Source organism: Sapajus apella, unplaced genomic scaffold, assembly GCF_009761245.1.
Source record: "Sapajus apella isolate SASKATOON/1434 unplaced genomic scaffold, GSC_monkey_1.0 scaffold13, whole genome shotgun sequence".
Classification (NCBI taxonomy): domain Eukaryota; kingdom Metazoa; phylum Chordata; class Mammalia; order Primates; family Cebidae; genus Sapajus; species Sapajus apella.
The window spans coordinates 5,053,968-5,075,811 of record NW_022436953.1 but is presented as its reverse complement, the minus strand read 5'-3'; the positions used below and the strand labels follow the sequence as shown (position 1 = coordinate 5,075,811).

The window sequence follows — 21,844 nt, the reverse complement described above, 5'->3', positions numbered from 1 at the left end:
GGAGGCTGAGGCAGGAGAATTGCTTGAACCCAGAAGGCAGAGGTTGCAGTGAGCTGAGATCGTGCCACTGTATTCCAGCCTGGTGACAGAGTGAGACTCCCTCTCAAAAAAAAAAAAAAAAAAAGAAAAAAGAAAAAAAAGCAAATTGTGCTTAATGAAAAGCGACAGGCAAGAAAGCACATAATATATGATTCCATTTTTATACAACCCCAGAAAATGCAAACTAATCAATGTCGAAATAAACCAGATCTGTGGTTGCCTGGAGACTGGGGCAGGAGGGAGGTGGGATGGAATCTGATAGAAAAGGAAGGAGGGATTAACCAAGGGGCATGAGCATATATCTTCATTATTTATAGTTTCACTAGTATATATATATGTCAAAATTTATTAACTTGTACACTTTTTTTTGAGACAGGGTCTCACTCTGTTGCCCAGGCTGGAGTGCACTAACTCAAGCAATCCTCCTGCCTCAGCTTCCCAAGTAGCTGGGAGTACAGGTGCTCATTACCATACCTGGCTAATTTTTAATTTACTTTTTATAGAGATGAGGTCTCACTATGTGTTGCCCAGGCTGGTCTTTAACTCTTGAGCTCAAGCAATCCACCTGCCGTAGCCTCCCAAAGGGTTGAGACTACAGGCGTGAGCCATGATGTGAGCCTGGCCAAGTTGTACACTTTCAGTATGTCCATTATAATGTCAATTATACCTCAATAAATCTATTTTAATAAAAAACTCAATAAATAAAGTGGTAACAAAAGAGGATAAGCATTCACGAAAATCTTTTTTCAGTATTATTAGCTACAACAGAAAAGATTAATAATCTTCTCAGTATTGTTAGCTACAATAGAAAGACAAATTAAATCAACAATGATACATCACTACACACCCCCACAAATGGCTCTAGTTTAAAAAATACTGACAATAGCAAGTACTGGCAAGGATATAGAAAAATTGAACTCATATATTGTTGGTGAAAATATAAAATGCTTAAATTTAAAAAAAATTAATTAATAAACAGGGATGAGGTACTGCTATGTTGACCAGACTGGTCTCAATTTGCAAAATCCCATGCCACTCTAGGAAACAGCTTGGCGGTTTCTTTTAAATTTAAGCATACACTTTCATAAAATCCAGAAATCACACTTCTATATTACCCAAGAGAAATGAAAACAGTATGAACATAGAAAAGCCTGTATGGAAATGTTTTCAGTGGCTTTACTAAGAATCAGCAAAAACCGGAAACATTCCAAATATCTTTAAACCGAATGAATAAACAAACTGGCTCATTCACATAATGGAATACTACTCAGCAATAAAAAGCAACAAAGTATACATACAATCACATGGATGAATCTCAAAGCCAAACACAAAAGGCTACATACTCCATGATTTATCAGATGTTCATAATAAAACAAACTATAGGGATAAAAATCAGATGAACAGTTGATAACAGTTGCTAGTGGGTAGGGGGAGTAAACTGACATGAAGGGGCGTAGAGAACTCCTGAGGATGATGAAAATGTGTATGTTGATGTGATGGTTACACAACTGCAAAATTAACAGAAAAATGTCTTAAAAAGAGTGAATTTTGCTGCATGGAAATTATGCCTCAAAAACCAGACTTAGATTAATTATAAACCAATGAAAATACACATTTTAGACCTGGCACAGGGAGGCAGAGGCAGAAGGGTCACTTGAGTTCAGCAGTTTGAGGCTACAGTGAGCTATGTTAATAGTCACTGCACTCCAGCCTGGGCAACTGTGCCCTGTCCCTTGTTGTATTTAAAACACAGTCATTTTTTTAAGAGACAGGGTCTCTTAAAAAGAAAAGGTATACATTTTAAAAGACATGCGTGAAACATGCAGGTAAAGCATGTTTGGTATGGTAACAATGTGCTTTAAATACCACAAAGGGCAGGGCACAGTGGCTCTCACTTGTAATCCCAGCACTTTGGGAGGCTAAGGCAGGAGGATCACTTGAGGCCAGGAGTTTAAGACCAGCCTGGGCAACACAATGAAACCCTGTCTCCACGAAACATTAATAAGGTGTTGTGGCTCAAGCCTGTAACGCCAGCTACACTGGAGGGCTAAGGCAGGAATACTGCTTCAGTCCTGGAGTTGGAGTTGCAATGAGCTATGATTGTGCCACTTCACTACAGCCTGGATGACAGAGGAAGACCCTGTCTTATAGATACACACATAAATCCAACAAGGAAGACAACAAATGCAACCTCTTTCTCTTCTCCAGAGCAAATAATGCCAAGTACTGACAGTCAGGATATAGAACACTGGGCTTCATATGCCTGCTCTCATCTTTTCTCTGAGTTGTACAAAAGATTCTGTCCACCCTGTTGCTCAACTAATTTTCTAATGGAAGCAGCATTTATCAATCTGTGCCCTTGGCTAACAACATGATAAACAATTTGGTGCTTCTGAAGGTGATATTCCTCCTTTTGAATCACTTTTTGCCCCAGACATCAAAAAGGGGTATGTAGGGAAAAAAAAAGATGGGTTCAAGTTGCTGGAGGCACTAGCTCTTGAATAGGCTGGAGAACTAAGGGGCTGACCATGGGGGTTCATGCAGATTCCCAGGGCACTTTTTCTGAGGTGGAGTTTCGCTCTTGTTGCCCAGGCTGGAGGGCAATGGCATGATCTGGCTCACTGCAATCTCTGCCTCCCGCGTTCAAATGATTCTCCTGCCTCAGCCACCCGAGTAGCTGGGATTATAGGTGCCTGCCACCACACTTGGCTAATTTTAGTAGAGATGGGGTTTCACCAGGTTGGTTAGGCTGGTCTTGAAACTCTGGACCTCAGGTGATCCATCCACCTCGACTTCCCCAAAGTGCTGGGATAACAGATGTTAGCCACCGCACCCGGCCCCCAGGGCACTTTTTGAAGGCACAGGTGTACAGGTCCTCAGATTTTGGACAGGTTCCAATTTGAACAATTATATTCTCACTCCCTTAGTACCCCCTGCTGTTTCTGGTGGACACAGAATTCTTACTCACTTCCTGCACTAAACTGTCGTGTAGAGTTGCTGTGCAGCTGTTAAACAGCTGCCACATTTCTGTCCATATACAGTCTCTAAAGCATTTTTGGATGAAAGGTTATATAAACAGATTTTATTGTATGTTTGTTGCCTTACCACTTAGTTGTAGGTTTTGTGATGTTGTAACTATTAAATCCAAATCCATATTCCACAGCACATCAACGTTTAATTTCTTCCCCCACCTGCTCTCCAATGCTCTCTAAATAACAAGGCTCTTACCACGAGGGTCCGTAGACAGAGTGTCCCTGCAGGAGCACGGGGGTCCAAAGCAGCAACAAGATCCCACACTTTAATTTTTCTAAAGATCAAAAAGGGGACAAAAATGTTAGTTAAAAGCAAAAGTAAGGGAACACAGGAAGAATAGCAAAAATTCATGGTAATAACTATGGATGGTGAATATAGTTTAAATGTATGTGATTAACCTAAAAATGAGAAACAGGCTAGCTTTAACCAAACTGAAGACAGTTAATGGTGAAGTTATACCATACTTTGGGATCAAGAGGAGATCTTGTACATTAGATCTCTTAATGATAAGATATTACACAGACCTAGAAATCTACAACTCTGAGGCATCCTCTTCCTGGTCACTTCTAAGAGTAGCTCAGGTCACATATACTGAGGGACTGGGGTCCATGTAAGAGTACTGGAGTTTATACAGGCAAGCCCTCATGTTTTGATTTAAATAAGGTAAGTGTAGCTCTTTGAAAAATCTTTTATAGCCACGTTTCCTCAAGGTACATAACAGACAAATTCCAAGAAAGGTGGATACAGACCAAAGCCAGGGCAATGAGAAAACAGAGTCTTGACTGAGCCGGAACATGTCACCACACTCTGAACAGTTTCCCAAGGTTATAACAGTGATGGCTGACTCAAAGCAGAAGTGAGGAGTCTACACTTCCTGCTGTTTGCGTTGGCTAATGAATTATCAGTACAGTAAGCTCATGAAGTAAAATAATGTGTTAGCTTCTGAGATGTAAAAAGCTGCCAATATTTGAACTGTAGCCTTCTACCCTTCACCCTCAAAATCAAACACTTTGACAAAAAGAAATGATAAAGAGTCCTTCAAAAGTAAATACACTTTTTTTTTTTTTTTTTTTGAAACAGAGCCTTGCTCTGTTGCCCAGGCTAGAGTACAGTGGCATGATCTTGGCTCACTGCAACCTCTGCCTCCCTGAATCAAGCAATTCTCCTGCCTCAGCCTCCCGAGTAGCTGGGATTACAGGCACCCGCAATCACGCCTGGCTAATTTTTGTATTTTTAGTAGAGACTGGGTTTTGCCATATTGGCCAGGCTGGTCTCAAACTCCTGATCTCAAGTGATCCACCCATCCTGGCTTCCCAAAGTGCTGGGATTACAGGCATGAGCCACTGTGCCCAGCTTACTTTTGTTTGAATTTACTGTGTTTACGATTGGTGGACATGGGGTCCATTCACAACATGAATGGATTCCATAACCACTAGAAATTAGAAGAAAATAAAGATGACTCAACTCATTATAAATGAAATGCTAGGATGACAAGTGATGAAAAGAGAACTGTATTCTTAAAAATTACTCAAAGAGATAAAAAATCAAAGAAATCAAAATTCAAGATCCTTCCACCCCAAATCCCCAAATTCTGCCCTCTAGTGTTTCTGTTTTGTTAACAGGTTACCAATTTACTTGTGTATCCTGTTAACACTGGGCTTCTCTTGTTCTTTGCTTTACAGGGCAAAACAGCCAAAAACATAACCAAATAACAAAATATTAATGACAACCTTGTGCAAACAAGTATAATACAATGATTGGAAAGAATATTTCAGGACACTAAATCAAGGAGAGGTGAATATACAGATTTAAAAAAATATGGTATCAGATACTTTGTGTAAAATCTATAAGCTTTTAGAAACAAGGAACGGTTATGTTTAACACCATAAACATAAGAAAGGATTAAGAAGTAGATTTTCTTTTTTTTACACTCTGTTAGCACACTCACCCATCATAGGCCCCACTGACTATCCTCTTGTTATCGAATCGAATACAACGCACTAATTCCTCATGGCCTTCTAACACTCGTAAACATGCACCACATTCTATGTCCCATAATCTGGAAGAGAAAATTGAGTCAAGTGAATTTTCACATATTCTTTTCTAAGTCTGGAGTGTTATAATACACTTCATATGCCTTCTAAAAACTCACAAAATAAAATCAATCACCACCCACACAGAATGTACCATTTTCAATGTAATTTATTTCCTTTCTGCTATATAACTCACGCAGAAAAATGTAGGTTTAAATTCAAATATAATATGTATTTTCAAAGTATAATGCTTTATATAATTCTGTAACCAGGTTCTTCCAGGCATAAAAATGATGAATTCAAGGCACACAGTTGCCTTAGAAGAAATGACCAAACTAAGAAAGTAGTTTCCTGAAGTCACCATACCGAATGAGATACAGATTATCAGTGATGTCCTGTTCTCACAAAGCACCTCCCCCTCTGCCACAGTGGACACTTCTTTCACCACTGTCCAGGACAGTTTTTTCTCAGAGAATGGAAATGCAAAGTCAGTTCTCAAAAACTTTTGTGTACTAATTTTAAAAACCGTATGTTCTGAAATTATTTTTCAGAACAATTCAAGTGATTTCTAGGAATAATTTCCTTAGATATAACAGTAGCTCTATCTGTTGTTTTTTTTAGTGGCCTTTTCATCCTTTTAGTACTTCACTGAAGAGAGAAGATGGATAGATCTTTCAAATTCTAATAATGTCTATGTCATTCATCTTTGTGAAGAGAAAACCCAAAAACGACTTCCAACTGTGAAATCTTCATAATTTCAAGGACAGGTAACTCTCTGGCCAATTATGTAATGCTAAGACCAAAATTAAATAATTTCTAGAAAGGAAACAAATCTTTGTTTTCACTTCTTAAAAACAATGGCAAAGAGAAAACTTAATAGCATTTTACAACTGTAGACAGGAGAAATTTAAAAAGAAGGGCAATGACGGGGCATGATGGCTCACACCAGCACTTTAGGAGGCTGAGGCCAGTAGATTACGAGGTCAGGAGTTTGAGACCAGCCTGACCAACATGGTGAAATCCTGTCTCTACTAAAAATACAAAAATTAGCCGGGTGTGGTGGCACATGCCTGTAATCCCAGCTACTCAGGAGGCTGAGGCAGTAGAATCACTTGAACCTGGGAGGCAAAGGTTGCAGTGTGCCAAGATCACACCACAGCACTCTAGCCTGGGCAACAGAGCAAGACTCCATTTCAAAAAAAAAAAAAAGATGGGCAACAAAAGGCTTTGTTGTGCTGCCTCTCTGCTTCTGACCTGTAAGAAGCTACAAAAAGGAAAAACAGTTGATTATAAACATAACAAATCTGAAGACTTGTATGATCTGTGCACTAATAATGAATGGGAGCATAATATTGATCCTTCATGATAAAAGGCACTTGCCGCTTACCTAATAGTATTGTCAGATGAGCCACTCACTACCAGCCTGTCCCTGTACTGCAAACAGGCAATGCCTCGTTTGTGTCCATTTAAGGTCCTTACAAATTCACAAGTACTTGTATTCCATACCTGAAAAAGAAAATGGCATTGTGCAATTGATTTAGTGCTTTTACTGGTAAAATCTATGGCAACCGGAGTCTTAGGGAAGCAGAAAACAAGACTGAACCATTAAAGGGAAGTCAAATTCTCAAACAGAGCAAAAGACAATTTAAATTCATGGTAATAGAGGCTAATTTGCAGTTGGCTGTTATCGAGAGAATTCCTCAAACTGATTTACTCTTCTAGGATTAGTCTGATCTTACAGATACATTTTTCTTGACCCTAAATTTGCCCCTGCCCTTCTCACACTCACCATTATTTAAAGGAATAAAATACCTAGCCCATATTGTCACACAACATCTCATTTATTACCTTTTCACTTGTAGACTAGTCTCTGAAATAAATACTACATATTTCTTCAGTGATGTTTAAATATGACATTGCCCTTGATCAAATTTTCATATGAATTTCCCTATTCTAAGTTGGAGACTTACTGAAAAATACCTGATTACCTTTATAGTTCTATCCCCAGATGCAGAAACGATGTACTTGTCATCAAAGTCTACAACATTGACAGCAGCTCGGTGTCCAACCAGCACCCTCCGGAGGGTAATGTCAGTTGGGGAGGCCATATCCCATACAGCAATGGAACGATCTTTGGAGCAGGTCACCATCATGCCATTATTGAAACGCAAGTGCAGAACTGCTTCACAATGGTGAATCAGTGTGTTTAGCATTTCACCTGTATTTACATCCCACACTCTGGAAGTGACACATGAGACTTAGAAGGTACTCAAGCTACAATCTGTTATCTATATTTGACCATCATATGCCCTGCCACCCCTCATATTTTCATCGGAAGTGTTATAATTCTACTCTTTAATTCTTTTGCAGCACTGAGCTGAGGTAAATACTGATGGATCATGGGAAAGTGGTAGAGAGAAGCCCAGACTGGGAGAGTGGGAGAAGGAAGGGGATGGGATGTTGCCAGTGTGTCCTTTAGACACACTGCTTGAAATATGGGCAAGTTGTGGAGGGCAAGGATGAGGTGGCAGCCACTGTCACCTAATAATTTGGCCCAGACTTGAAGATTATTATAAAACTTCTGACATTCAATTTGATACCATTAGTAAGATACATTTTAAATGGGGAATCTGATTAATAACAGTAGCATTAGTGCCCATCCCAATAATAGCCCTCAGGAGGCAGAAATGACATAGGCCAAGATGCTTCTGTCACATACTTAGTAATGTACATTTGAGTTTGATTACCCTGGATCTCAGGTTTTACCATAGAGGTCAAAGGCCAAGATAACCACAACTCTTAATTCTAAGCCCTCATTTCTGTGCGTTGAAGTGAGTAGGAGTTTAAAATAGCCCTCTCATTGTAAATACAGGCTTCACAGAAGAGTGTGGGGCCCTTGATAGCTTGGGAATTTTGTGTGATGATATATTTGATTATTCTATTTTTGTGTATTTACTTTGGGTTTTATAACATGTTATTTCCTTTTTCCAGTTTAGCCCCCTTTTATAGAATATCATTTTTTCTTTATCTTATAAATGATGTTAGCATCTACAGCGTTTCAGATTCAATGAGGCACTTGCTCCACAAGCACCAATAAATGTTAAATGTCAATAATTACAAGAACCGAGTTCGCTGTGCCTTTAAGTCAAAAGACAAAAACCACGAACAGTTTTTTCTATTCACAGAGGATAACTTGGAATGGTAAACATTTAACTTCAGAGTATCTAACAATGCAGTTAACTGCTTTTTTTCCTAGGTTTATTTTTTTTTTTTTTTAAGTTACTTTTGATGCATTATGTTTGCTAAATCCTTCAGCTTAAGGCAAAATTCCTAACAGAAGTTCCCAACAGTGCTGCTGGTACCCAGAACTCAAGCTATCCTGGACTCCAGCAGTATAATGGCTGTGTCATCAAATCACTAACGCCTCTGGAAATTGAGGGCCCCTCCTTGAGTGAAGTTTGCAATTAAAAACTGCAGGGACAGCAGGGGAGGGGCTGACAAAGAGAGCACAGCTCACCTGTACATGTTTCAAAGGAGATAATACAGACCTGCACTACAGTTACAACCACCTAAAAGGAAGGCTTCATTACATTCATGTCATTTCCCTGTGAGGTGGTTTTTATAATGCAAGGTTTACCATAAGGATAAGAAAAGTTTCTGTAATAGACGATTCTCCAAATTAAAATAGACTGTGTAGTTTCTTAAATGTGCAAAAACGTAAACTTACCTCAAGCATTCCTAAATCAAGTTTTCTAGTTCTAGACTGACACAAATGATGGGGACTCGGTGGTATATTCTTCTTTAGTTTCAGAACTGTGCCGATATATACAAAATTACTATCTATGACAAAGAACAGAGCAGAGCTGATGTTTCAGAGTTCAAAAGAGCATCTGAAATTTTCTACCTGACTGTGGAATCCGATGATCCGGTTATGATCACTCTCTCATCATACTGGAGACACAGGACAGAACCTGTATGGCCTGTGAGAATTCGCTTGCATTCCAATGTGTTTTTATCCCAGATCTAGGATGGCAAATAAGATTCTTTTGATCAATGTGATGGTGGGGTGCTGTGGAGACTTGTTGGTCCTATTATGTATTTGATCTCCCAAAATAATCAAAGCCCAGAGTAATGTGGAATGCATTCTTTCCTATAGGTATAGCTAAGAGCGCGCACACACACACACACACACACACACACACACACACACACGGCTTCAGTACTAATACAAACCTTTATCCTTTTCATTAGAGAACAGGGTATTATGTGAGGTCCAAAAGAGTAATAGCCCATTCAGTTCATTTCAAGAAGAGAATTTAACCCTAGAGACTACCCATTTGTATAGTATTCTGATGGGAAACAGATGTCTTTCCTTTAAGGAAATGATTTTGGCTTTGGGACTGGAAACAATCTAAAATCTTCACTTACTTTCTAGGAATAATGCTTAGAGTTTATGCTGTGGACTGCGTTATGAATGTGGTCACCCTTGCTCCCTCAGCTACCTTCCTACAACTGAACAGACCTCACCTTGATTGTGTTGTCTCGAAGGCCGCTTACTATTTTCTGATCATCATACTGTAAACAGTAAACTCCTTTGCTTGTTTCACTTCGGCAGTGGATTCTCTGTAAACTATGTCTTCCACATCTCCAATTAGATTCTATTGTCTGAGAAGACAGAAAGGTAAAGAGGTAGTAATTAGGAAACACCTAAAACCAAACCCTTTTTGGGCTTTAACGGCAATCAATGACTTAATGCTTTACTCTGTGGGAGATACACAGCTTGGGGAAAACTAAAAAATATCTATAAAAAAAGCTACCATCTAAATTTATAAAATATTTTTCCTTTTGAAAGGTAATTAAAGATTTTTTCTGTTCAATTAAATAATCTGGTGGGAAGAGACAACTCATCAAGAGAAGAAAAGCTACGAACTATGTGAGGTTATATGTTCAGTGCTCTTACATATGTGATGGCCATCGCTACCAATGAACTTCTATGGACGTTGAATTCAGAAGATATTTAACTATGAGCTTACGGGTACAAATTTACCAGTCACACTGCTATTATATGAAGGGATCAATCTCTTTAACTCTTTTTCATCTATTTATCTATTAGTAAACAATTTTGCCTAGCAATTTATTTTACCTACCCTACTTACCTATAAAGAGATTGATTTTCTTTTTCTTTCTGTTTTTTTTTTTTTTGAGACAAAGTCTCACTCTGTCGTTCAAGCTGGAGTGCAGTGGCACGATCTTGGCTCACTGCAACATCTGCCACCCAGGTTCAAGCAATTCTTCTACCTCAGCCTCCTGAGTAGCTGGGGTTACAGATGTGTGCCACCATGCCTGGCTAGTTTTTGTATTTTTAGTAGAGATGGCGTCTCATCACGTTAGTCTGGCTGGTCTCGAACTCCTGACTTTAGGTGATCCACCTGCCTTGGCCTCCCAAAGTGCTGGGATTACAGGTGTGAGCCACCACGCCAGCCTAGAGATTGATTTTCAACTCAAGTCGATAAGCCTTAATGGGCTTGGTGTAACCATACTGCGACTGAAGAAAGCTGTACCATTTGGAAAATACCCCAAAATACGTAGATTCTTACCTCAATGTCTTGTATAATTTTAGGATAAAGTGCTCTATAAAAAGAGTTGGGAGGAGCATTTCCATCAGGAGGTTTGTTTTTGAATAAATACTGTCCCCTAAAAAAACACAAATATTTCCCAATGAAAACCATGACATTAAATATTTATCTATTTATTTATTTTTTGAGACAGAGTCTTGCTCTGTTGCCCAGGCTGCAGTGCAGCAGTGTGATGTTGACTCACTGCAACCTCCGCCTCCAGGGTTCAAGCAATTCTCCTGCCTCAGCCTCCTGGTAGCTGCGATTACAGGCATTTACTACCACGCCCAGCTAATTTTTGTATTTCAGTAGAAACGGGGTTTCACAATGCTGGTCAGGCTGGTCTCAAACTCCAGGCCTCAAATGATCTGCCCGCATGGCCTCCCAAAGTGCTGGGATTACAGGCATGAGCTACCGTGCCCAGCCAACATATCTGTAAGGAACTTCATATATTTTCAAAGTGTTTTCACAGTTACCATTCTATATACTCTCCAAAGCTGCCTGGGGAGGTGCAAAAGTAATCTTGATTTCAGCCTTCTGGTCTCTAAGGAATCTGCCTAACATTGATTTGCTTTTGGGTAAAACATTATTTCCAGTGTAGAACATTGGAGTACCAAACTTTTAGAATATTATGAGTAGACAAATGGAATATGTATAATCAGAATTCATCTACTGGTCTATTAAGACTACTGTATAGATTCGCTGGCCTCATCTTTTGGAAATTTTTTTAGTAATGGTAACTATAACCTTTGCAATAGCACATACCCCACAGTCTTTTTTTTTTTTTTTTTTTTTTTAACTATGTTGGTAGACCCCTGCATTGTAGACAACAGCAATGCCTGTGATGGAGATCACTTTTTCTAGGTCTTTATTTGTGTGGGGTAAGATGTGGTGGCTGCTCAGTCACCCAGGCTGCTGCTGATCTGTGCAACTATTCTTTGAAATGGGCAATTCAGTTCATTTCAACAGACAATAAAAGGATCACAGGTGTGTCCAGCGGCAGCTAGGGAAGAAGATAAATAGAAATGCCTAAGAGCACTGTGCTATCAAGTCTAAGGCATGAAACAGACTTTCACAGGTGTGTTCCTGGCGATGCACACACATACATGTACTTAACTGCCTTCCCTGATTCCAGTGAGCGGCATTTGTTAGTATCTCCTTCCTTATGACAGCCCATCTCTGGAATACTCATATCCCAAGCTAGATCTTTGCTACAAAAAAAAAAAACCCAGTAAATGGCAATCACTTCCTGCTGGGTAAAAAATTTAATTCCTCATCCTGAAGTTAAGAACCCACCAAACACGGTGTGGAAGCTAGTAAACCCCACTATGGGTGTACTAACTGCTGTTCCCACTGGCACTGTGCCTTGCAAAGTGGAAATAGGCAGAAATGCCTCTGAGTGTACTCCTGGCACCAGAGAAATCACGTTTTCTCAGGGCCAGTCATCCACTCCTCCCTCTATAGCTCCATTACAATGTAATTAATTGTTTGGTGTCTCCAGGAGTGCTTCTCCTCTGCCCTCTCCCTATTATACGCCTTGAAAATTAGTTGAGAAAATTTCCTATCAGGAAGGTAGCTGGATCTAACTTCTATGCTAATACAGAAAAGAAAATCTGTAATAGAGAAGAGAAAATACTACTAATAAAAAGGGGGATTAATGAAACATGATACACCAGCATAAACCAAAGGTCAAACAAGATGTATTATGAAAGAATTCTGGATTAATGGTACATTACTCTGTACAATATTATTCTATAAACACTTTGCAGGCAAATAATAGATTTTGAATGTGAAGATTTTAAGTCTGACTCCGGAGTCCACATTCTTAACTACTTTAATGTATCTCAATACCCACCATTCCTGAGATTCCTGTCTTCTTTTAATCTCTAGCACTCCAAGAGTTTCTTCCTATCCAATGATACTATCTCTATATTCTAAGGAAAGAGAACCCATGTAAGCTTCTGATTTTGTTTTCCACCTCACTGCATTTATCATGTCTTGGTAAGGTATCTGAATTTCTTCAAATCAAAGTGCTACAGAAACGGGTGGCTAGGTATTGAAAACTGGCTTCTGTCTTTATGTTTTAAGTCAAAACCTTTTATGATGGAAGATCTTTGACAACAGGGACTGCTACTATGTGAAATGCCTTGTACCTATGAGAATATAAGTACATGATAAATATTAAATATTAAATTCAGAATGTTATCATAAAATGTGATCTGCTGATTAAAGAAATGGACTTTTCCCAAGTGGTCTTTTATTGTACTTTTAAGAGTTACCATTACTGAGCAGAGATAACATTCAGTGTTATCGAAGAGAGAAAACTACAGAGTTCATGTCCCAGGGGAAGACTGTCAAATCCAAAATACAACATCAAAGACCAAATGAAAACTTAAAGATACAAAGCTTTATTAGAAAGCTGTATTTACTTGCTATTTTGGGTTAGTAGAAATGGAAGAACCTTTCTTTTTTTTCTTTTATTTATTTTTTTTAGAGACAGGGGCCTCACTATGTTGCCCAGGCTGGAGCAGTGGCTATTCACAGGTGCGATCCCACTACTGATCAGCATGGAAGTTTTGACCTGCTCTGTTTCTGACCTGGGCCGGTTCACCCCTCCTTATGTGACCTGGTGGCCCCCTTGCCCCCGAGAGGTCACCATATTGATGCTGAACTTATTACAGACACCCGATGGGCATAGCACACTACAGCCCAGAACTCCTAGGCTCAAGCGGGGCGTTGGGACTTCTCATGCCTGTAGTCCCACCTCAGCCTCCCGAGTAGCTGGGACTACAGGCAAGTGCCACTGAGCCCGGTGGAAGAATCTTTAAAAGCTAGCATATGGCGAAAGGGATAACATGGAAAAATTTTTTTGACGTATCAGGCTTCGTAAATCACTCGAAAGAAGAAAATGAGAAACTGATGGAGTAAATTTTTTTTTTTTTGAGATGGAGTCTTGCTTTGTCACAAGGCTGGAATGCAGTGGCGCAATCTTGGCTCACTGCAACCTCCAACTCCGGGTTCAAATGATTCTCCTGCTTCAGCCTCCTAAGTAGCTGGGATTACAGGCACACACCACCATGCCCAGCTAATGTTTGCATTTTTAGTAGAGACAGGGTTTCACCATGTTGGCCAGGATGGTCTTGATCTCCTGACCTCATGATCCACCCACCTCAACCTTCCAAAGCGCTGGGATTACAAGTGTGAGCCACTGTGCCCAGCCGGAGTCAATTTTTTTTTTTTTTAAAGGGAGGACAACCGACACAGGAATAAAGGCAACATGTAAAAATAGAAGCAGCAAGAAAGTCGAAGGAATACTGGAGGAGGTCAACATGGGGTGGATTATTTGCAATTTCATGGGTAATATCATGGGATTAAGAGGATACACGTGCCCAAAGACAAGGGGATATAGTCAGAACTCTGAAAAATACTCAAAGAGCAGGAATGGGTTTCTGTGGATGAAGAGATAGTGGGAAAATGTGTTACTTAGTGCTGGATCCTATATTCTTCACCTACCCTTTAAAATGGCTCAAAAGTCATCTTCTCAATGATCATTTTTAATTTGTAACTAACATAGCAGATCTTACCATTTAGTGCCAATCCCAAGCAAAACTGTGGAGCCTACTTTTACCTTTGGCATTTTCACATCCATCTGTCAAGAAAATGCCCACTTACTTCTTGATCTCTCTGCTTTCAAAAAAGGACGTAGTAAACTCCCAATGTCTGATGAAGGCTTACTGTCATTTACAGTCCAAATGAGAACACAATGTATTTTAACAGGGAACAGAACCTTTATAGCTCTCCTTAATTGAAATTTCAGGAGTTATTTGGAAAAGATTCTTTTTTTTTCCTGAGGATAGAAAAATCTTCTCAGCTGCCCTAAAATTTTCCCATGTAAACAATTATCTACTGTATTCCCAAGGCTGGTCCCAGTACTCTTAGCAAAATGATGGACCCTGAATGCCATATAACTCTATTTTTATTAGCTTTGTTGTACTATTATAGAGTTTATTTTTAACGTATGAAGTAGGTTATGAAAGGTAAGATTTCTATTTTTTCTATGTAGTGAAATAAGTGAGAATTTAAAAAGTCGTAATATTCTTGTGTGTGTGTGTGTGTGTGTGTGTGTGTGTATGTGAGAGAGAGAAAGAGGGAGAGAGACAGAGAGACAGACAGACAGACAGAGGGTCTTGCTCTGTTGCCTAGGCTGGAGTACAGTGGCATGATGATAGCTCACTGCAGCCTCAACTTCCCAGGCTCAAGCCATCTTCCCACCTCAGCCTCCTGAGTAGTGGGATTGCAGGCACCCACCATCACGCCCAGCTAATTTTTTGATTTTTATTTTTTTTGTAGACATGAGGTCTCACTATGTTGCCCAGACTGGTCTCAAACTCCTAGGTTCAAGCGATCCTCTTGCCTTGGCCTCCCAAAGTGTTGGGATTACAGGAGTGAGCCACCTGGCCAACAATATTCTTTTACTATGTAATTGTTACATAGCCTAAAATTTGTCTAGTTTTTTGTTCCCTTAAATCAATTTGAGACAAAAATTTAAACAGTCTTCCTAACAGCCAGAATGATAAAAATCTCTGAAGCATTTGGTATATATTTATAGGTCATTGTATTTATTATGTGTTAATAAGTTTCAAAGACAGAAAAAAAAAAGAGCCAACTATATTTTCATGAAAATTCTAAGGAAAGCTGATTTATGAAAATTAATCTTTTAAAAGTGTTCTCTATACTTGTTTTCCTCTTTATGAGGCAAGATAAACAACTGATAAAATTAATGTGGAAGGACACTATGAAGCACACACATGCCTATTATTTTTTCTGTCAACTGAAATATTTAATATGTCACCTTTATGAGCGACTACTCTGAGAGAAAATTATTTAAAGAAAGACATCTTCCAGAAGTTCTAATGAAATGGTGCTATTAAGAGAATAACCAAAAATTGGTGAAGTCTCTTAGGCTGCTAACTATATGATGCTTCAGGGAATTCTAAATTAAACCAGAAAATCTTGAAAAACAGAAGTCTTAAGAAGAAACAATGATTTATACTGCATTTCATTTTTACTTTTTCTGATAGCTAAAGTTCTTATTCTACTTGGGCATAAAAATAATTTTTGATTACAAGGGTGACAAAACACCAGAGGCATAAGATAAAGGCAAGAAATTTTCTGAAAGAAAAGAAAATCATTTGTCCTAGATTATTTTAGGGGAAAGTTAGACTGGATGGTTTCTATGTGATTCAAAGTCATCTACTTGCCTCATAAATTGCCCATCAGCCCTTTTGCAGGATATCAACTTCTTTCTTTCTTTCTTTTTGAGACAAAGACATGCTCTGTAGCCCAGGCTGGAGTGTAATGGCTAGATCTCTGCTCATTGCAACATCCACTTCCTGGGTTCATGCGATTCTCCTGACTCAGCCTCCCAGAGTAGATGGGATTACAGGTGCATACCACCACACCCGGCTAACTTTTGTATTTTTAGTAGAGACGGGGTTTTGCCATGCTGGCCAGGCTGGTCTCAAACTCCTGGCCTCAAGTGATCTGCCCACCTGGGCCTCCCAAAGTGCTGGGATTACAGGCATGAACCACTGCGCCCAGCCACAGGATACCAACTTCTGTACAGAGAATGCTTTAAACAGGAGGCCTGGTCAGCTTTCCATTATTTTTTGCAAAGCAGTATTAATACAATATCATGTCATTTTTTGAGTGATAGGTAAGAAGAAAAACTGCTGAGTACATGAACAATTGTTCTTTGTTACATTTCAAGCTACAAATCAGCAAAATCACCATATTAAATGAGAAATGGTCTCACTGGCTCCCAAAAAATCTTTCAGTGACTGTGAATGGCCAGGTCCGGAGGCCCTGTAATAGTAAGAAAGTTAAAGACTCACCACCCTCTTCGTTCTGCCAGGCCTCTCCACAAAGAATCTGTCCTGACCATTCTCTCGATGAGCTTCTTCCATAACATGCCATCAGAGGTCACTCGGTACCATTCCTTGCACACAAGTTCAGCAGCACATAGTGATTTGGCATCCAGGTATGACAGAATGTTCTCAGCAATATGATCCAAACCCCGGGCTTTCAGTAGGGGGAAGAGGCAAAGAAGAAGAACACAGAGGGTGGTGAATGATTTTTTACAAAAGGTCCTTTAAAACAGAACAGCATTTGTTCTGCTATGAAGGCACATCATTGTCCCTAGCGTGGTCCAGTTTCTTTTTCAAACAGAGGCTTGGGTAAAATGAGTGTCAATAATTTTTCCATAAGGTTACAGAAATGAACGGTATTTTCCATCTTCCTTTAGATAAGGAAGTTAAAGCTAACAACCAGCAAACCCCCCCCAAGACATTAAAAATAAAAAGGATTCCAGAAAACAATTCACATCTATCTATATGGATTTCAGCACTAGGGGATGTTCTATGGATGGCATCTCAAACTCTATGATTCAGACCCCCCCCAAATCTCTATATTAGGTCCATTTCTCATTCTGTTTCTATTACTGCTGCCGTTCTAAAGCTGTTCGGTAGAAGAAATATCCTTTAAATGTACTGGGGGAGAGACACTAAGTCAGAATGTGCTGGGTTATGGAATTTTGGGCATGCAGAATGGAGAGAAGAAGGAAACAGAATGGTATGGAAATATCCCAAGAGAAAGACAGAAAGGTATGTTTAAGTTCAAGAATGAGTTTAATTTTAGATGTTAAAAAAACTATATTTGAGGGTAGCTGCTGCTATAAAATCTAAATGACAGCTGAGCTGCGCAAAAAATGAAAAAAATTCCAGACCAAAAGATAACTTGGTTATCATTTAAGAGAATACTTGTAGGATGTGCAGAGGAAAACAGTGGAGAATAGATCTTGAGGGGTGTAAACCAGGTGGGCTTCCCAATTAAAGTTCTTTACCACCCAAATCTGTACCTAGGTCTTAGAAGAAAAGATCCTATAAAATAAGATGATCTCACTAAAAAAACTTCTTTTGCCTGCTGTTCTAAATTTACAACTGAGACAAAAACATTCAAAGTCATTTCTGTTTACAACATACATATCAGAGGTTTTCTACAGACTTAAATAGTTCAGAAGGATTCCTTCATACTCTCACTCCCGTAGGCACAAACTTAACAGGAAAGAGAACATTGCATTTCATTTTGTGCCTTTCCCCTGAATCATACAGAGGCACACTTGGACGCCATTAGCAATAAGCCAAATGTGCTTAAGTATCATTTTAATTATAAAGATTGTATGGATATCAGTGACACTTTTCAGCAGACGTGAGAAAGAAAGTATTAAATGGATCTTGTTTGGCTGGCATCACATGTTGGTATTTAAGCATAAGCAGATGGAGACATGTATTACCCAATTCTTATTAAAGGAACGTGAACAAAAGCCAATTAAAGATATAATAATTAGTTTGTCATGTAAAATACAGTAATGGCACAATTCCTGGATCTTTATATTAAAACTTTATACACCATCAGAAATTTCCAAAATGCAGTCCTGTGTTTTTAATGGCTGCCATCAAATTGCTCCTGATCATTCACCATGTACCTATAATAAGTCTTCAGAAGAAATTTCACCTAACACTCCAAACAAACCCATTACATTAATGGACTACAGGCACTTTTTGAAGTAGTTTGGTTTACTAAACATAGACAGATGGTATAGGTTTATAAGTTTGAATGGCCATAAAGCATTAGATTGATGATTTAATACCTCGTAGAGTGGTCAGCGGATACACACCAGGGATCAATATTAGGTAAAGAATACACAGGTCTAATCAACTCCTGTTCAATTCTTAGCGGTATAAGCTTGAGATAGTAACATGTCTCAGTGATTGGGGAGAACAAAATAATGAGGTACACACAGATTGTTTGTACAAAGAAAACAGTTTGCCTATGGCTAAAACAAAATCCAATGAGTAAAGAGGGGGTAAAAATCTATTCTATTTAACAAAAGATATAGGTAAAATTCAGTTTTTACAGTGTTTATTTCTGATACAAATAGGTATTTCCTTTGTTTAAACTAACTTAAATTCCTAGTTCAGAAAAACAAAAACTTGAAAAAGCTATAATTAGCAAATATTTAAAAAGTACTATTAATACTTGGGAGGCTACAAGCTGGTGTATTTTTATTAGGGGATAGTTTGGCACCATGTATTAAAAGCCTTAAAAATGTTCAAACTCGGCAGGGCGCGGTGGCTCAAGCCTGTAATCCCAGCACTTTGGGAGGCCGAGGCGGGTGGATCACGAGGTCAAGAGATCGAGACCATCCTGGTCAACATGGTGAAACCCCGTCTCTACTAAAAATACAAAAAATTAGCTGGGCATGGTGGCGCGTGCCTGTAATCCCAGCTACTCAGGAGGCTGAGGCAGGAGAATTGCCTGAACCCAGGAGACGGAGGTTACGGTGAGCCGAGATCGCGCCATTGCACTCCAGCCTGGGTAACAAGAGCGAAACTCCGTCTCAAAAAAAAAAAGAAAAAAAGAAAAAAAAAAAAACAAAAAAAAAGGTTCAAACTCTTTAATATATAGTGATTCCATGTCTGTATTTTTTCCCTAGGATTCCCACAAGATTAATGTATAAACATTCATCATCATATGGTTTATAATAGGAAAAAATTTTGAAACTACCTAAATGTTCAATAAAGGAATTAAAGAATATGTGCTTCAACCATTGTAAAGAATACTATGCAATTGAAAAGTATGTTAAAAGAACACACATTTAGAAAAATACATTAAGAGAATATATTAAGAAAAAATGGTCACAAAACATTTATGATCAAAGCTTTAAGGAAAATACACATACCTAAACAAAACGGAAAGGCTGCCTGCCAAAACAGTAATAATTCGGCATATTAGTAGTTCTTTCTGAATGGTGGGATTCTAGAAATTTTAAAAAATACTTTCTAAATTTCCTATAACTTCTGTAATTAGAAAACAACAGCCAATACCCCTAACCAAACAAGATATGATATTTAAGTTTCATTCATGTTGGTATGATTTTTCTCTCTTAAAATAAACTTTGAATACACGAGAATCTTCTATTTTCCTGAGATAGCATTCCCCCCAAATACTGACAATGTGGCAGTGCCCTAGTCTTCCCTGCAAGCATTTAGAAAAACCACAGTATCCTCCAAAAAAATTATTTTACATATCGTTTTATATTTATTTAACACCATAACAAGGCTTATAAGATATCCTTCTTTCTAAAAACTTCAACTAAAAATGTTTCTTACTCATCTGTAGAATTTAAATATTCTGTTGATATATTCTCATAGACATACAAATCCAAGTACACAAGTGAACATATCTTGAAACTAAGACATATTATTATAAAAGACACATCTTACACCAGGTAATACCTCAGAAAAGACTTTACTTGGACCTATGTATGGGTAAAAATAAGTTGATAGGCTGGGCGCGGTGGCTCACGCCTGTAATCCCAGCACTTTGGGAGGCCGAGGCGGGTGGATCACGAGGTCAAGAGATCGAGACCATCCTGGTCAACATGGTGAAACCCCATCTCTACTAAAAATACAAAAAATTAGCTGGGCATGGTGGTGCGTGCCTGTAATCCCAGCTACTCAGGAGGCTGAGGCAGGAGAATTGCCTGAACACAGGAGGTGGAGGTTGCGGTGAGCCGAGATCACGCCATTGCACTCCAGCCTGGGTAACAAGAGCGAAACTCCGTCTCAAAAAAAAAAAAGTTGATAGAAGGGCATGTACAAGAAGACAGGATAAAAAGAGTCTTGGCTGGGCATGGTGGCTCACGCCTGTAATTCCAGAACTTTGGGAGGACGAGGTGGGTGGATCATTTAAGGGCATAAGTTCAAGACCAGACTGGCCAATATGGTGAAACCTTGCCACTACTAAAAATATAAAAATTAGCTGGGCACGGTGGTGGGTGCCTGTAGACCCAGCTATTCAGGAGGCTGAGGTAGGAGAATCACTTGAACCTGGGAGGCAGAGATCATGCCACTGCACTCCAGCCTGGGCATGACGGAGTTGGACTCTGTCTCAAATTTAAAAAAGTCTTTATTTCTAGAGTTTGTTTTTTAAAAAGCTTTATGCCAAAAAGATACAGTTAAGGGACTTAATTTGTTAAAATCAAGCCAATAGATTTTTAAAAAGAGATATATAGCTGGAGATCTAGTTCTGTTATCATAGCAAATTAATGGTTTACAAATACCTGTAGACATACCTGGCAGAGCAGTTATGAAATCTCTCTGCAACATAGGTTTAAGATACGAGTTTATGTGCCCATGTTGGTAATGACACATTTGGGATATAAGATGTTCCACAAATTCCACTTGATCTGACTCTGACCACTGCTCAAAGTATTTGACACACAGTTCCTTTTCCTTTTCATAGCTTGCCGAGAGTTTCCGTTGCTTGGGCACAATCATACTGGAAGTGCCATTGGCAAGTTTTGTCTGTAGAAGGGGGTTAAAAGAAATATAAAATGATTAGTATTGAAAATGAGGGAAATATATCTGATTTTCTGGTATGGCATGCTATGTTATGTCTACACGATTGAGCCCACTCTGTTATACTACTAGCAATTACATGGAAAACCACAGAAATAACATACAAAGTTGACAAATCAGCTATAACACCAGAAGACTAAGCATCCATTTCCAAAAGTTTGCAGAAGACATTCTTATTGTTTGAAGATACACAGATAAAACCCAAAAGCTGAAAGCATGTTATTACTAGCAAGCCAAAAATCTAATTTGTTTTTTATTGTATACAACAGTTGTTGAACATTTATACAATTACTTGCTCACAACTCTTTTTTTGAGACAAGGTCTCATTCTGTCAACCAGGCTGGAGTAAAGTGGTGAGATCATAGCTCAATGCAGCCTCCAGCTCCTGGACTCAAGTGATCCTCCCACCTCAGCCTCTAGAGTAGCTAGGACTATATGGGTGCACACTACGAAGTCCAGCTAATTTTTAACATTTTTTTTTTTTTGGTAGAGGTGGAGTCTGCCTTTGTTGCCCAGGCTGGTCTCAATCTGGCTTCAAGCAATTTTCCTGGCCTTTCAAAGTGCTGGGATTACAGACGTGAGCCACTGTGCCCAGTCAGTACAATATATATATATATATATATATATTTTTTTTTTTTTTTTT

At 38.9% G+C, this 21,844-nt stretch overlaps 1 protein-coding gene and 1 long non-coding RNA gene across 10 annotated transcripts in view; one reads left to right on the top strand and one right to left on the bottom strand.

Moving 5' to 3' along the window:
* The window catches only part of BTRC (beta-transducin repeat containing E3 ubiquitin protein ligase), a 193,104-nt gene that overhangs the window by 13,261 nt on the left and 157,999 nt on the right, over positions 1–21,844 (bottom strand). For 4 of the 9 annotated variants that reach the window (XM_032281359.1, XM_032281364.1, XM_032281361.1 and 1 more), the window contains 9 exons: positions 20,916–21,147; positions 16,615–16,801; positions 10,703–10,799; positions 9,633–9,770; positions 9,010–9,128; positions 7,094–7,343; positions 6,493–6,611; positions 5,021–5,131; positions 3,268–3,346 (listed from right to left, as the gene is read on the bottom strand). In XM_032281359.1, coding sequence (XP_032137250.1) covers positions 3,268–3,346; positions 5,021–5,131; positions 6,493–6,611; positions 7,094–7,343; positions 9,010–9,128; positions 9,633–9,770; positions 10,703–10,799; positions 16,615–16,801; positions 20,916–21,147 — 1,332 coding nt within the window. Of the gene's footprint in view, positions 1–580; positions 1,548–3,267; positions 3,347–5,020; positions 5,132–6,492; positions 6,612–7,093; positions 7,344–9,009; positions 9,129–9,632; positions 9,771–10,702; positions 10,800–16,614; positions 16,802–20,915; positions 21,148–21,844 lie in introns of those variants that run through there. The other 5 variants (XM_032281362.1, XM_032281360.1, XM_032281358.1 and 2 more) reach the window with 3 other exon arrangements.
* On the top strand, positions 18,770–19,365 carry LOC116553824. Its single transcript, XR_004269931.1, has 2 exons — positions 18,770–18,888; positions 19,225–19,365. It is a non-coding gene; the product is annotated as an uncharacterized LOC116553824 (long non-coding RNA).